The 13564-nt window shown below is 36.4% G+C and overlaps 1 protein-coding gene across 3 annotated transcripts in view; it reads left to right on the top strand.

The window, feature by feature from the left end:
- The window catches only part of LOC106595449 (E3 ubiquitin-protein ligase HECW2), a 156495-nt gene that overhangs the window by 77873 nt on the left and 65058 nt on the right, over positions 1-13564 (top strand). For all 3 annotated transcript variants that reach the window (XM_082963710.1, XM_082963708.1, XM_082963709.1), the window contains exons 5-9: positions 9926-10001; positions 11716-11885; positions 12058-12200; positions 12388-12485; positions 12827-13042. In XM_082963710.1, the coding sequence (XP_082819836.1) occupies positions 9926-10001; positions 11716-11885; positions 12058-12200; positions 12388-12485; positions 12827-13042 (703 nt within the window). The remainder of the gene's footprint in view (positions 1-9925; positions 10002-11715; positions 11886-12057; positions 12201-12387; positions 12486-12826; positions 13043-13564) is intronic.

Raw genomic sequence — 13564 nt, 5'->3', positions numbered from 1 at the left:
GGACTATATTAGATATCAATCTGAATATGTCAGTTGGACTATATTAGATATCAATCTGAATATGGCAGTTGGACTATATTAGATATCAATCTGAATGTGGCAGTTGGACTATATTAGATATCAATCTGAATATGTCAGTTGGACTATATTAGATATTAATCTGAATATGTCAGTTGGACTATATTAGATATCAATCTGAATATGTCAGTTGGACTATATTAGATATCACTCTGAATGTGTCAGTTGGACTATATTAGATATCAATCTGAATGTGTCAGTTGGACTATATTAGATATCAATCTGAATATGTCAGTTGGACTATATTAGATATCAATCTGAATATGTCAGTTGGACTATATTAGATATCAATCTGAATATGTCAGTTTGACTATATTAGATATCAATCTGAATATGGCAGTTGGACTATATTAGATATCAATCTGAATATGGCAGTTGGACTATATTAGATATCAATCTGAATATGGCAGTTGGACTATATTAGATATCAATCTGAATATGGCAGTTGGACTATATTAGATATCAATCTGAATGTGGCAGTTCGTCCATATTAGATATTAATCTGAATATGGCAGTTGGACTATATTAGATATTAATCTGAATGTGTCAGTTGGACTATATTAGATATCAATCTGAATGTGGCAGTTGGACTATATTAGATATCAATCTGAATATGTCAGTTGGACTATATTAGATATCAATCTGAATATAGCAGTTGGACTATATTAGATATCACTCTGAATATGGCAGTTGGACTATGTTAGATATCAAACTGAATATGGCAGTTGGACTATATTAGATATCAATCTGAATATGGCAGTTGGACTATATTAGATATCACTCTGAAAATGTCAGTTGGACTATATTAGATATCAATCTGAATATAGCAGTTGGACTATATTAGATATCACTCTGAATATGGCAGTTGGACTATGTTAGATATCAATCTGAATATGGCAGTTGGACTATATTAGATATCAATCTGAATATGGCAGTTGGACTATATTAGATATCACTCTGAAAATGTCAGTTGGACTATATTAGATATCAATCTGAATATGGCATTTGGACTATATTAGATATCAGCTGAATGTGTCAGTTGGACTATATTAGATATCAATCTGAATATGTCAGTTGGACTATATTAGATATCAATCTGAATGTGTCAGTTGGACTATATTAGATATCAATCTGAATATGTCAGTTGGACTATATTAGATATCACTCTGAATATGGCAGTTGGACTATATTAGATATCAATCTGAATATGTCAGTTGGACTATATTAGATATCAATCTGAATATGGCAGTTGGACTATATTAGATATCAATCTGAATGTGGCAGTTGGACTATATTAGATATCAATCTGAATATGTCAGTTGGACTATATTAGATATCAATCTGAATATGTCAGTTGGACTATATTAGATATCAATCTGAATATGTCAGTTGGACTATATTAGATATCACTCTGAATGTGTCAGTTGGACTATATTAGATATCAATCTGAATGTGTCAGTTGGACTATATTAGATATCAATCTGAATATGTCAGTTGGACTATATTAGATATCAATCTGAATATGTCAGTTGGACTATATTAGATATCAATCTGAATATGTCAGTTTGACTATATTAGATATCAATCTGAATATGGCAGTTGGACTATATTAGATATCAATCTGAATATGGCAGTTGGACTATATTAGATATCAATCTGAATATGGCAGTTGGACTATATTAGATATCAATCTGAATATGGCAGTTGGACTATATTAGATATCAATCTGAATGTGGCAGTTCGTCCATATTAGATATTAATCTGAATATGGCAGTTGGACTATATTAGATATTAATCTGAATGTGTCAGTTGGACTATATTAGATATCAATCTGAATGTGGCAGTTGGACTATATTAGATATCAATCTGAATATGTCAGTTGGACTATATTAGATATCAATCTGAATATAGCAGTTGGACTATATTAGATATCACTCTGAATATGGCAGTTGGACTATGTTAGATATCAAACTGAATATGGCAGTTGGACTATATTAGATATCAATCTGAATATGGCAGTTGGACTATATTAGATATCACTCTGAAAATGTCAGTTGGACTATATTAGATATCAATCTGAATATAGCAGTTGGACTATATTAGATATCACTCTGAATATGGCAGTTGGACTATGTTAGATATCAATCTGAATATGGCAGTTGGACTATATTAGATATCAATCTGAATATGGCAGTTGGACTATATTAGATATCACTCTGAAAATGTCAGTTGGACTATATTAGATATCAATCTGAATATGGCATTTGGACTATATTAGATATCAGCTGAATGTGTCAGTTGGACTATATTAGATATCAATCTGAATATGTCAGTTGGACTATATTAGATATCAATCTGAATGTGTCAGTTGGACTATATTAGATATCAATCTGAATATGTCAGTTGGACTATATTAGATATCACTCTGAATATGGCAGTTGGACTATATTAGATATCAATCTGAATATGTCAGTTGGACTATATTAGATATCAATCTGAATATGGCAGTTGGACTATATTAGATATCACTCTGAATATGTCAGTTGGACTATATTAGATATCAATCTGAATATGGCAGTTGGACTATATTAGATATCAGCTGAATATGTCAGTTGGACTATATTAGATATCAATCTGAATGTGGCAGTTGGACTATATTAGATATCAATCTGAATATGTCAGTTGGACTATATTAGATATCAATCTGAATATGGCAGTTGGACTATATTAGATATCAATCTGAATATGTCAGTTGGACTATATTAGATATCACTCTGAATGTGTCAGTTGGACTATATTAGATATCAATCTGAATGTGTCAGTTGGACTATATTAGATATCAATCTGAATATGTCAGTTGGACTATATTAGATATCAATCTGAATATGGCAGTTGGACTATATTAGATATCAATCTGAATATGTCAGTTGGACTATATTAGATATCAATCTGAATATGTCAGTTGGACTATATTAGATATCAATCTGAATATGTCAGTTGGACTATATTAGATATCAATCTGAATATGTCAGTTGGACTATATTAGATATCAATCTGAATATGGCAGTTGGACTATATTAGATACTCGAATTGCAGTTGGACTATATTAGATATCAATCTGAATTGCAGTTGGACTATATTAGATATCAATCTGAATATGGCAGTTGGACTATATTAGGATATCAATCTGAATATGGCAGTTGGACTATATTAGATATCAATCTGAATATGTCAGTTGGACTATATTAGATATCACTCTGAATGTGTCAGTTGGACTATATTAGATATCAATCTGAATGTGTCAGTTGGACTATATTAGATATCAATCTGAATATGTCAGTTGGACTATATTAGATATCAATCTGAATATGTCAGTTGGACTATATTAGATATCAATCTGAATATGGCAGTTGGACTATATTAGATATCAATCTGAATATGGCAGTTGGACTATATTAGATATCAATCTGAATATGTCAGTTGGACTATATTAGATATCAATCTGAATATGGCAGTTGGACTATATTAGATATCAATCTGAATGTGGCAGTTGGACTATATTAGATATCAATCTGAATATGTCAGTTGGACTATATTAGATATTAATCTGAATATGTCAGTTGGACTATATTAGATATCAATCTGAATATGTCAGTTGGACTATATTAGATATCACTCTGAATGTGTCAGTTGGACTATATTAGATATCAATCTGAATGTGTCAGTTGGACTATATTAGATATCAATCTGAATATGTCAGTTGGACTATATTATATATCAATCTGAATATGTCAGTTGGACTATATTAGATATCAATCTGAATATGTCAGTTTGACTATATTAGATATCAATCTGAATATGGCAGTTGGACTATATTAGATATCAATCTGAATATGGCAGTTGGACTATATTAGATATCAATCTGAATATGGCAGTTGGACTATATTAGATATCAATCTGAATATGGCAGTTGGACTATATTAGATATCAATCTGAATGTGGCAGTTCGTCCATATTAGATATTAATCTGAATATGGCAGTTGGACTATATTAGATATTAATCTGAATGTGTCAGTTGGACTATATTAGATATCAATCTGAATGTGGCAGTTGGACTATGTTAGATATCAATCTGAATATGTCAGTTGGACTATATTAGATATCAATCTGAATATAGCAGTTGGACTATATTAGATATCACTCTGAATATGGCAGTTGGACTATGTTAGATATCAAACTGAATATGGCAGTTGGACTATATTAGATATCAATCTGAATATGTCAGTTGGACTATATTAGATATCAATCTGAATATAGCAGTTGGACTATATTAGATATCACTCTGAATATGGCAGTTGGACTATGTTAGATATCAAACTGAATATGGCAGTTGGACTATATTAGATATCAATCTGAATATGGCAGTTGGACTATATTAGATATCACTCTGAAAATGTCAGTTGGACTATATTAGATATCAATCTGAATATAGCAGTTGGACTATATTAGATATCACTCTGAATATGGCAGTTGGACTATGTTAGATATCAATCTGAATATGGCAGTTGGACTATATTAGATATCAATCTGAATATGGCAGTTGGACTATATTAGATATCACTCTGAAAATGTCAGTTGGACTATATTAGATATCAATCTGAATATGGCATTTGGACTATATTAGATATCAGCTGAATGTGTCAGTTGGACTATATTAGATATCAATCTGAATATGTCAGTTGGACTATATTAGATATCAATCTGAATGTGTCAGTTGGACTATATTAGATATCAATCTGAATATGTCAGTTGGACTATATTAGATATCACTCTGAATATGGCAGTTGGACTATATTAGATATCAATCTGAATATGTCAGTTGGACTATATTAGATATCAATCTGAATATGGCAGTTGGACTATATTAGATATCACTCTGAATATGTCAGTTGGACTATATTAGATATCAATCTGAATATGGCAGTTGGACTATATTAGATATCAATCTGAATATGTCAGTTGGACTATATTAGATATCAATCTGAATATGTCAGTTGGACTATATTAGATATCACTCTGAATGTGTCAGTTGGACTATATTAGATATCAATCTGAATGTGTCAGTTGGACTATATTAGATATCAATCTGAATATGTCAGTTGGACTATATTAGATATCAATCTGAATATGTCAGTTGGACTATATTAGATATCAATCTGAATATGTCAGTTTGACTATATTAGATATCAATCTGAATATGGCAGTTGGACTATATTAGATATCAATCTGAATATGGCAGTTGGACTATATTAGATATCAATCTGAATATGGCAGTTGGACTATATTAGATATCAATCTGAATATGGCAGTTGGACTATATTAGATATCAATCTGAATGTGGCAGTTCGTCCATATTAGATATTAATCTGAATATGGCAGTTGGACTATATTAGATATTAATCTGAATGTGTCAGTTGGACTATATTAGATATCAATCTGAATGTGGCAGTTGGACTATATTAGATATCAATCTGAATATGTCAGTTGGACTATATTAGATATCAATCTGAATATAGCAGTTGGACTATATTAGATATCACTCTGAATATGGCAGTTGGACTATGTTAGATATCAATCTGAATATGGCAGTTGGACTATATTAGATATCAATCTGAATATGGCAGTTGGACTATATTAGATATCACTCTGAAAATGTCAGTTGGACTATATTAGATATCAATCTGAATATAGCAGTTGGACTATATTAGATATCACTCTGAATATGGCAGTTGGACTATGTTAGATATCAATCTGAATATGGCAGTTGGACTATATTAGATATCAATCTGAATATGGCAGTTGGACTATATTAGATATCACTCTGAAAATGTCAGTTGGACTATATTAGATATCAATCTGAATATGGCATTTGGACTATATTAGATATCAGCTGAATGTGTCAGTTGGACTATATTAGATATCAATCTGAATATGTCAGTTGGACTATATTAGATATCAATCTGAATGTGTCAGTTGGACTATATTAGATATCAATCTGAATATGTCAGTTGGACTATATTAGATATCACTCTGAATATGGCAGTTGGACTATATTAGATATCAATCTGAATATGTCAGTTGGACTATATTAGATATCAATCTGAATATGGCAGTTGGACTATATTAGATATCACTCTGAATATGTCAGTTGGACTATATTAGATATCAATCTGAATATGGCAGTTGGACTATATTAGATATCAGCTGAATATGTCAGTTGGACTATATTAGATATCAATCTGAATGTGGCAGTTGGACTATATTAGATATCAATCTGAATATGTCAGTTGGACTATATTAGATATCAATCTGAATATGGCAGTTGGACTATATTAGATATCAATCTGAATATGTCAGTTGGACTATATTAGATATCACTCTGAATGTGTCAGTTGGACTATATTAGATATCAATCTGAATGTGTCAGTTGGACTATATTAGATATCAATCTGAATATGTCAGTTGGACTATATTAGATATCAATCTGAATATGGCAGTTGGACTATATTAGATATCAATCTGAATATGGCAGTTGGACTATATTAGATATCAATCTGAATATGTCAGTTGGACTATATTAGATATCACTCTGAATATGTCAGTTGGACTATATTAGATATCAATCTGAATATGGCAGTTGGACTATATTAGATATCAATCTGAATATGGCAGTTGGACTATATTAGATATCAATCTGAATATGGCAGTTGGACTATATTAGATATCAATCTGAATATGTCAGTTGGACTATATTAGATATCAATCTGAATGTGTCAGTTGGACTATATTAGATATCAATCTGAATATGGCAGTTGGACTATATTAGATATCAATCTGAATATGTCAGTTGGACTATATTAGATATCAATCTGAATATGTCAGTTGGACTATATTAGATATCAATCTGAATATGGCAGTTGGACTATATTAGATATCAATCTGAATATGTCAGTTGGACTATATTAGATATCAGTCTGAATATGGCAGTTGGACTATATTAGATATCAATCTGAATATGTCAGTTGGACTATATTAGATATCAATCTGAATATGGCAGTTGGACTATATTAGATATCACTCTGAATATGTCAGTTGGACTATATTAGATATCAATCTGAATATGGCAGTTGGACTATATTAGATATCAGCTGAATATGTCAGTTGGACTATATTAGATATCAATCTGAATGTGGCAGTTGGACTATATTAGATATCAATCTGAATATGTCAGTTGGACTATATTAGATATCAATCTGAATATGGCAGTTGGACTATATTAGATATCAATCTGAATATGTCAGTTGGACTATATTAGATATCACTCTGAATGTGTCAGTTGGACTATATTAGATATCAATCTGAATGTGTCAGTTGGACTATGTTAGATATCAATCTGAATATGTCAGTTGGACTATATTAGATATCAGCTGAATGTGTCAGTTGGACTATATTAGATATCAATCTGAATATGTCAGTTGGACTATATTAGATATCAATCTGAATATGTCAGTTGGACTATATTAGATATCAATCTGAATATGTCAGTTGGACTATATTAGATATCAATCTGAATATGTCAGTTTGACTATATTAGATATCAATCTGAATATGTCAGTTGGACTATATTAGATATCAATCTGAATATGTCAGTTGGACTATATTAGATATCAATCTGAATATGGCAGTTGGACTATATTAGATATCAATCTGAATGTGGCAGTTCGTCCATATTAGATATTAATCTGAATATGTCAGTTGGACTATATTAGATATCACTCTGAATGTGTCAGTTGGACTATATTAGATATCAATCTGAATATGGCAGTTGGACTATATTAGATATCAATCTGAATGTGGCAGTTGGACTATATTAGATATCAATCTGAATATGTCAGTTGGACTATATTAGATATTAATCTGAATATGTCAGTTGGACTATATTAGATATCAATCTGAATGTGTCAGTTGGACTATATTAGATATCAATCTGAATATGGCAGTTGGACTATATTAGATATCAATCTGAATATGGCAGTTGGACTATATTAGATATCAATCTGAATGTGTCAGTTGGACTATATTAGATATCAATCTGAATATGGCAGTTGGACTATATTAGATATCAATCTGAATATGGCAGTTGGACTATATTAGATATCAATCTGAATATGGCAGTTGGACTATATTAGATATCAATCTGAATATGGCAGTTGGACTATATTAGATATCAATCTGAATATGTCAGTTGGACTATATTAGATATCACTCTGAATGTGTCAGTTGGACTATATTAGATATCAATCTGAATATGTCAGTTGGACTATATTAGATATCAATCTGAATATGTCAGTTGGACTATATTAGATATCAATCTGAATGTGTTAGTTGGACTATATTAGTTTGAATAGATAGAGGGTATACATGTCCTGTCTCAATCTATCTCCTCCTCCATCTCTTTTTCTCTCTCTCTCCCTCCCTCCCCCTCTTTTTCTCTCTCCCTCCCTCCCTCCCCCATCTATCCCTCCCCCTCTCTCTCACTCTCTCTACCCCCTCTCTCCCTCTACCACACATCCCTCCCTCCCTCCCTCTCTCTCTCCCTTTCTCCCCCCTCTCGCAATTCAATTGAAGGGGGCTTTATTGGCATGGGAAACATATGTTTACATTGCCAAAGCAAGTTAAATAGATAATAAACAAAAGTGAAATAACAATACAAATTAACAAAATAATAGAAATTAACAAAAGAATATCATATTATGTCTATATACAGTGTTGTAATGATGTGCAAATAGTACAAAAGGGAAAATAAATAAACATAAATATAGGTTGTATTTACAATGGTTTTCTCTCTCTCTCTCTCTCTCTCTCTCTCTCTACCCCCCTCCATCTCTCTCTCCACCCCTCTCTCGCCCTCCCTCCTCTCTCTCTCCTCTCACCCTCCCTCCCTCCCACCATCCCTCCTCCCTCTCTCCAAACCTCCCCCTCTCCCTCCCTCTATCCCTACCCCTTCTACCCCTCTCCCTCCCTCCAAACCTCTCCCTCCCTCCATCCCTACCCCCCTACCCCTCTCCCTCTCTCCAAACCTCCCCCTCTCATTCTCCTTCCCTCCCTCCATCCCTATCACTTCCTGAGTTCACTAATACCAGCTGGCACAAATGGATTTGATATGAAATTCAGAGCGTTAATCTTCCAATCGGAGGGAGCGTCTGGCAGGCAGCCATGTTGGTTTTATGACAGGATCTGACAGATTACCAGACGCCCAGTCCACTTGATCTCTCTCTCTGACCCTCCTATATATCACTCTCCAAAATATCTGTGTTCCACTGTGCTGTACTGCTCTGTGTTAAACTGGATATTGATATATCTCTGTGTTGAACTGGATATTGATATATCTCAGTGTTAAACTGGATATTGATATATCTCTGTGTTGAAGTGGATATTGATATATCTCAGTGTTAAACTGGATATTGATATATCTCTGTGTTAAACTGAATATTGATATATCTCAGTGTTAAACTGAATATTGATATATCTCAGTGTTTCACTGAATATTGATATATCTCTGTGTTAAACTGGATATTGATATATCTCTGTGTTAAACTGGATATTGATTTATCTCAGTGTTAAACTGTGCTGTACTGCTCTGTGTTGATGGTATATTTTCCAGTCTTGTTGACCCTCAACCATAAGTCTCATGTCTGTGGTATTATACTGTCCTATACTAACAGCTCATCTCTCATTGGTTGAGTTCCCGTCACAGCTCATCTCCCATTGGTTGTTTCCTTGCCAGGTTAGAGCCGAGGGTCAAGCTGAGGGCCAATCAGTGACAGAGAACTGTCGGAAACTCGTCAGCTTCACTTTATCAGGTCAGTTATTGTTGATTGGTAGCTTGTCTCAATCTACACTGGTCTGGTGTGATCTGCACTGCCTCCCTGTGGTTGAGATGTGTTACTGCACTTGACCTCTTGTCAGGCACTCCTGGACCAGAGTTGCCTACCGACCCCTGGTATACAGTCACTCCTGGACCAGAGTTGCCTACCGACCCCTGGTATACAGGCACTCCTGGACCAGAGGTGCCTACCGACCCCTGGTATACAGTCACTCCTGGACCAGAGTTGCCTACCGACCCCTGGTATACAGGCACTCCTGGACCAGAATTGCCTACCGACCCCTGGTATACAGCCACTCCTGGACCGGAGTTGCCTACCGACCCCTGGTATACAGTCACTCCTGGACCAGAGTTGCCTACCGACCCCTGGTATACAGGCACTCCTGGACCAGAGTTGCCTACCGACCCCTGGTATACAGGCACTCCTGGACCAGAGTTGCCTACCGACCCCTGGTATACAGTCACTCCTGGACCAGAGTTGCCTACCGACCCCTGGTATACAGGCACTCCTGGACCAGAGTTGCCTACCGACCCCTGGTATACAGCCACTCCTGGACCAGAGTTGCCTACCGACCCCTGGTATACAGCCACTCCTGGACCAGAGTTGCCTACCGACCCCTGGTATACAGCCACTCCTGGACCAGAGTTGCCTACCGACCCCTGGTATACAGCCACTCCTGGACCAGAGTTGTCTACCGACCCCTGGTATACAGCCACTCCTGGACCAGAGTTGCCTACCGACCCCTGGTATACAGCCACTCCTGGACCAGAGTTGCCTACCGACCCCTGGTATACAGTCACTCTAGGACCAGAATTGTCTACCGACCCCTGGTATACAGCCACTCCTGGACCAGAGTTGCCTACCGACCCCTGGTATACAGGCACTCCTGGACCAGAGTTGCCTACCGACCCCTGGTATACAGGCACTCCTGGACCAGAGTTGCCTACCGACCCCTGGTATATCTCTGGGGCGGCAGGTAGCCTAGTGGTTAGAGCGTTGGGCCAGTAACTGAAAGGTTGCTAGATCGAATCCCCAAGCTGACAGGGTAAAAATCTGTCTTTCTGCCCCTGAACAAGGAAGTTTGTTCTTAACTGACTTGCCTAGTTAAAATAAAGGTTAAATAAAATAAAAAATACAGGCACTCCTGGACCAGAGTTGTCTACCGACCCCTGGTATACATTATGAAGTAGAGCTCTCTCTGAGTCTCTGTAGAGATCCTAATGTGTTTAAAATACATGTATTATTTCATTATTCTGTGTGTGTATATGGTATAACTTCACAGCTCTAATATGTATATCTGTGTAGATATCCATGAGCTTTATATATTTACAGTATATTTACAGTATATTTACACTATACATGGTATGTGTCTTTCTCTATAGATATCCGTGAGCTTTATATAGTTACAGTATATTTACAGTATATTTACACTATACATGGTACGTGTCTTTCTCTATAGATATCCGTGAGCTTTATATATTTACAGTATATTTACAGTATATTTACAGTATACATGGTACGTGTCTTTCTCTATAGATATCCATGAGCTTTATATATTTACAGTATATTTACAGTATATTTACAGTATACATGGTACGTGTCTTTCTCTATAGATATCCATGAGCTTTATATATTTACAGTATATTTACAGTATATTTACAGTATACATGGTACGTGTCTTTCTCTATAGATATCCGCGCGTTGGGTCTGAAGAAGGGGATGTTCTTTAACCCTGACCCCTACCTGAAGATGTCCATCCACCCTGGGAAGAAGAGTGGCTTCCCCACCTTCACACACCACGGACAGGAGCGCCGCTCTGCCATCATATCTAACACCACCAACCCTGTCTGGCCCGGAGAGGTGATATACACACACACCCACACACACACACATACACACACACACACACACACACACACACATCCAGGCAAACAGGCACAAATGCTAGAGCGCAAACACACATTCACACACACACACGTTAATATACACTGTAAAATAATGCTTTCCAATTCTCTCTCTCTCTCTCTGTCAGAAGTACACGTTTGTGGCTCTGATGACGGATGTCTTGGAGATCGAGGTGAAGGATAAGTTTTCTAAAAGCCGACCAATCATCAAGCGCTTCCTGGGTCAGCTGACCATCCCAGTGCAGAGGCTGCTAGAGAGACCTAATGCAGAGTGAGTCAACTGGAAACCACACTACACACACACTCAGAGATGCATTTCTTACCGGCTTCAGCACTGTCCTTAGTAACTAGACATGATTTAATCAATAGTAATCATTGTAACGTTTAAATAACCATGTATGGTCATGTTGACCTACAGCTGAGTCTGAATGGTTTGTAATGTGTGTTTATATCCACAGGGACCAGCCGCTAAGCTATACCCTGTGTCGTCGTCTGCCCACGGACCATGTGAGCGGCCAGCTGCAGTTCAGAGTGGACATGACCTCTGGACATGACGGTAAGGACATGACCTCTGGACATGACGGTAAGGACATGACCTCTGGACATGACGGTAAGGACATGACCTCTGGACATGACGGTAAGGACTTGACGGTAAGGACATGGGAGAGGGCATGGCAGAAGGACATACTAAAGTAATAACATCTGAGAGAGAGAGGCTTTGTGTTGATCCGCTTATGTTAGACTGATTATATATATTTGGATTAAAGCGTCTGCTAAATTACATATTATATTCATGACTTTTGAATGTCACACACCCACCAACCAAATGCTATGTGTGAGTTTTAAAGGTAAACCTGTTTTCTCCTTCCCTTCCCTTCCTGCCTCCCTCCCTGACAGAGGGCTCTCCTGATGCCATGGGTTCCATCTTGGGTTTATCAGTGAACGGGGACCCTGGGAGCCCCTCTGACGATGAAGACCCCCACCCTTCCTCCAGGGCCCGGGGCCCCTCTCCTACAGGTTCCTACTCCTCCCTGCTCAACGGAGAGGTCCACAGGGATGGAGATGATGTCTGGAGTGATGCCCGGGGGGCGGTAGGCGAGCTAGACGTCCTGGGTAAAAGTCCTGAAGCTGTGTTGTCTTTATGATTGTCTGTATGTCTGATGTAACTGTCATACTGTCAGTATGTTTCATGTAACTGTCATACTGTCAGTATGTTTCATGTAACTGTCATACTGTTAGTATGTTTCATGTAACTGTCATACTGTCAGTATGTTTCATGTAACTGTCATACTGTTAGTATGTTTCATGTAACTGTCATACTGTCAGTATGTTTCATGTAACTGTCATACTGTCTGATGTAACTGTCACACTGTTAGTATGTTTCATGTAACTGTCATACTGTCAGTATGTTTCATGTAACTCTCACACTGTCAGTATGTTTCATGTAACTGTCACACTGTCAGTATGTTTCATGTAACTGTCATACTGTCAGTATGTTTCATGTAACTGTCATACTGTCAGTATGTTTCATGTAACTGTCATACTGTCAGTATGTTTCATGTAACTGTCATACTGTCAGTATGTTTCATGTAACTGTCATACTGTCAGTATGTTTCATGTAACTGTCATACTGTC

This window comes from Salmo salar, chromosome 17 (genome assembly GCF_965601325.2).
Source record: "Salmo salar chromosome 17, fSalSal1, whole genome shotgun sequence".
In the NCBI taxonomy this organism is placed as follows: domain Eukaryota; kingdom Metazoa; phylum Chordata; class Actinopteri; order Salmoniformes; family Salmonidae; genus Salmo; species Salmo salar.
The sequence above is the reverse complement of the archived record's forward strand: the minus strand, read 5'-3'. Positions and strand labels throughout refer to the sequence as shown.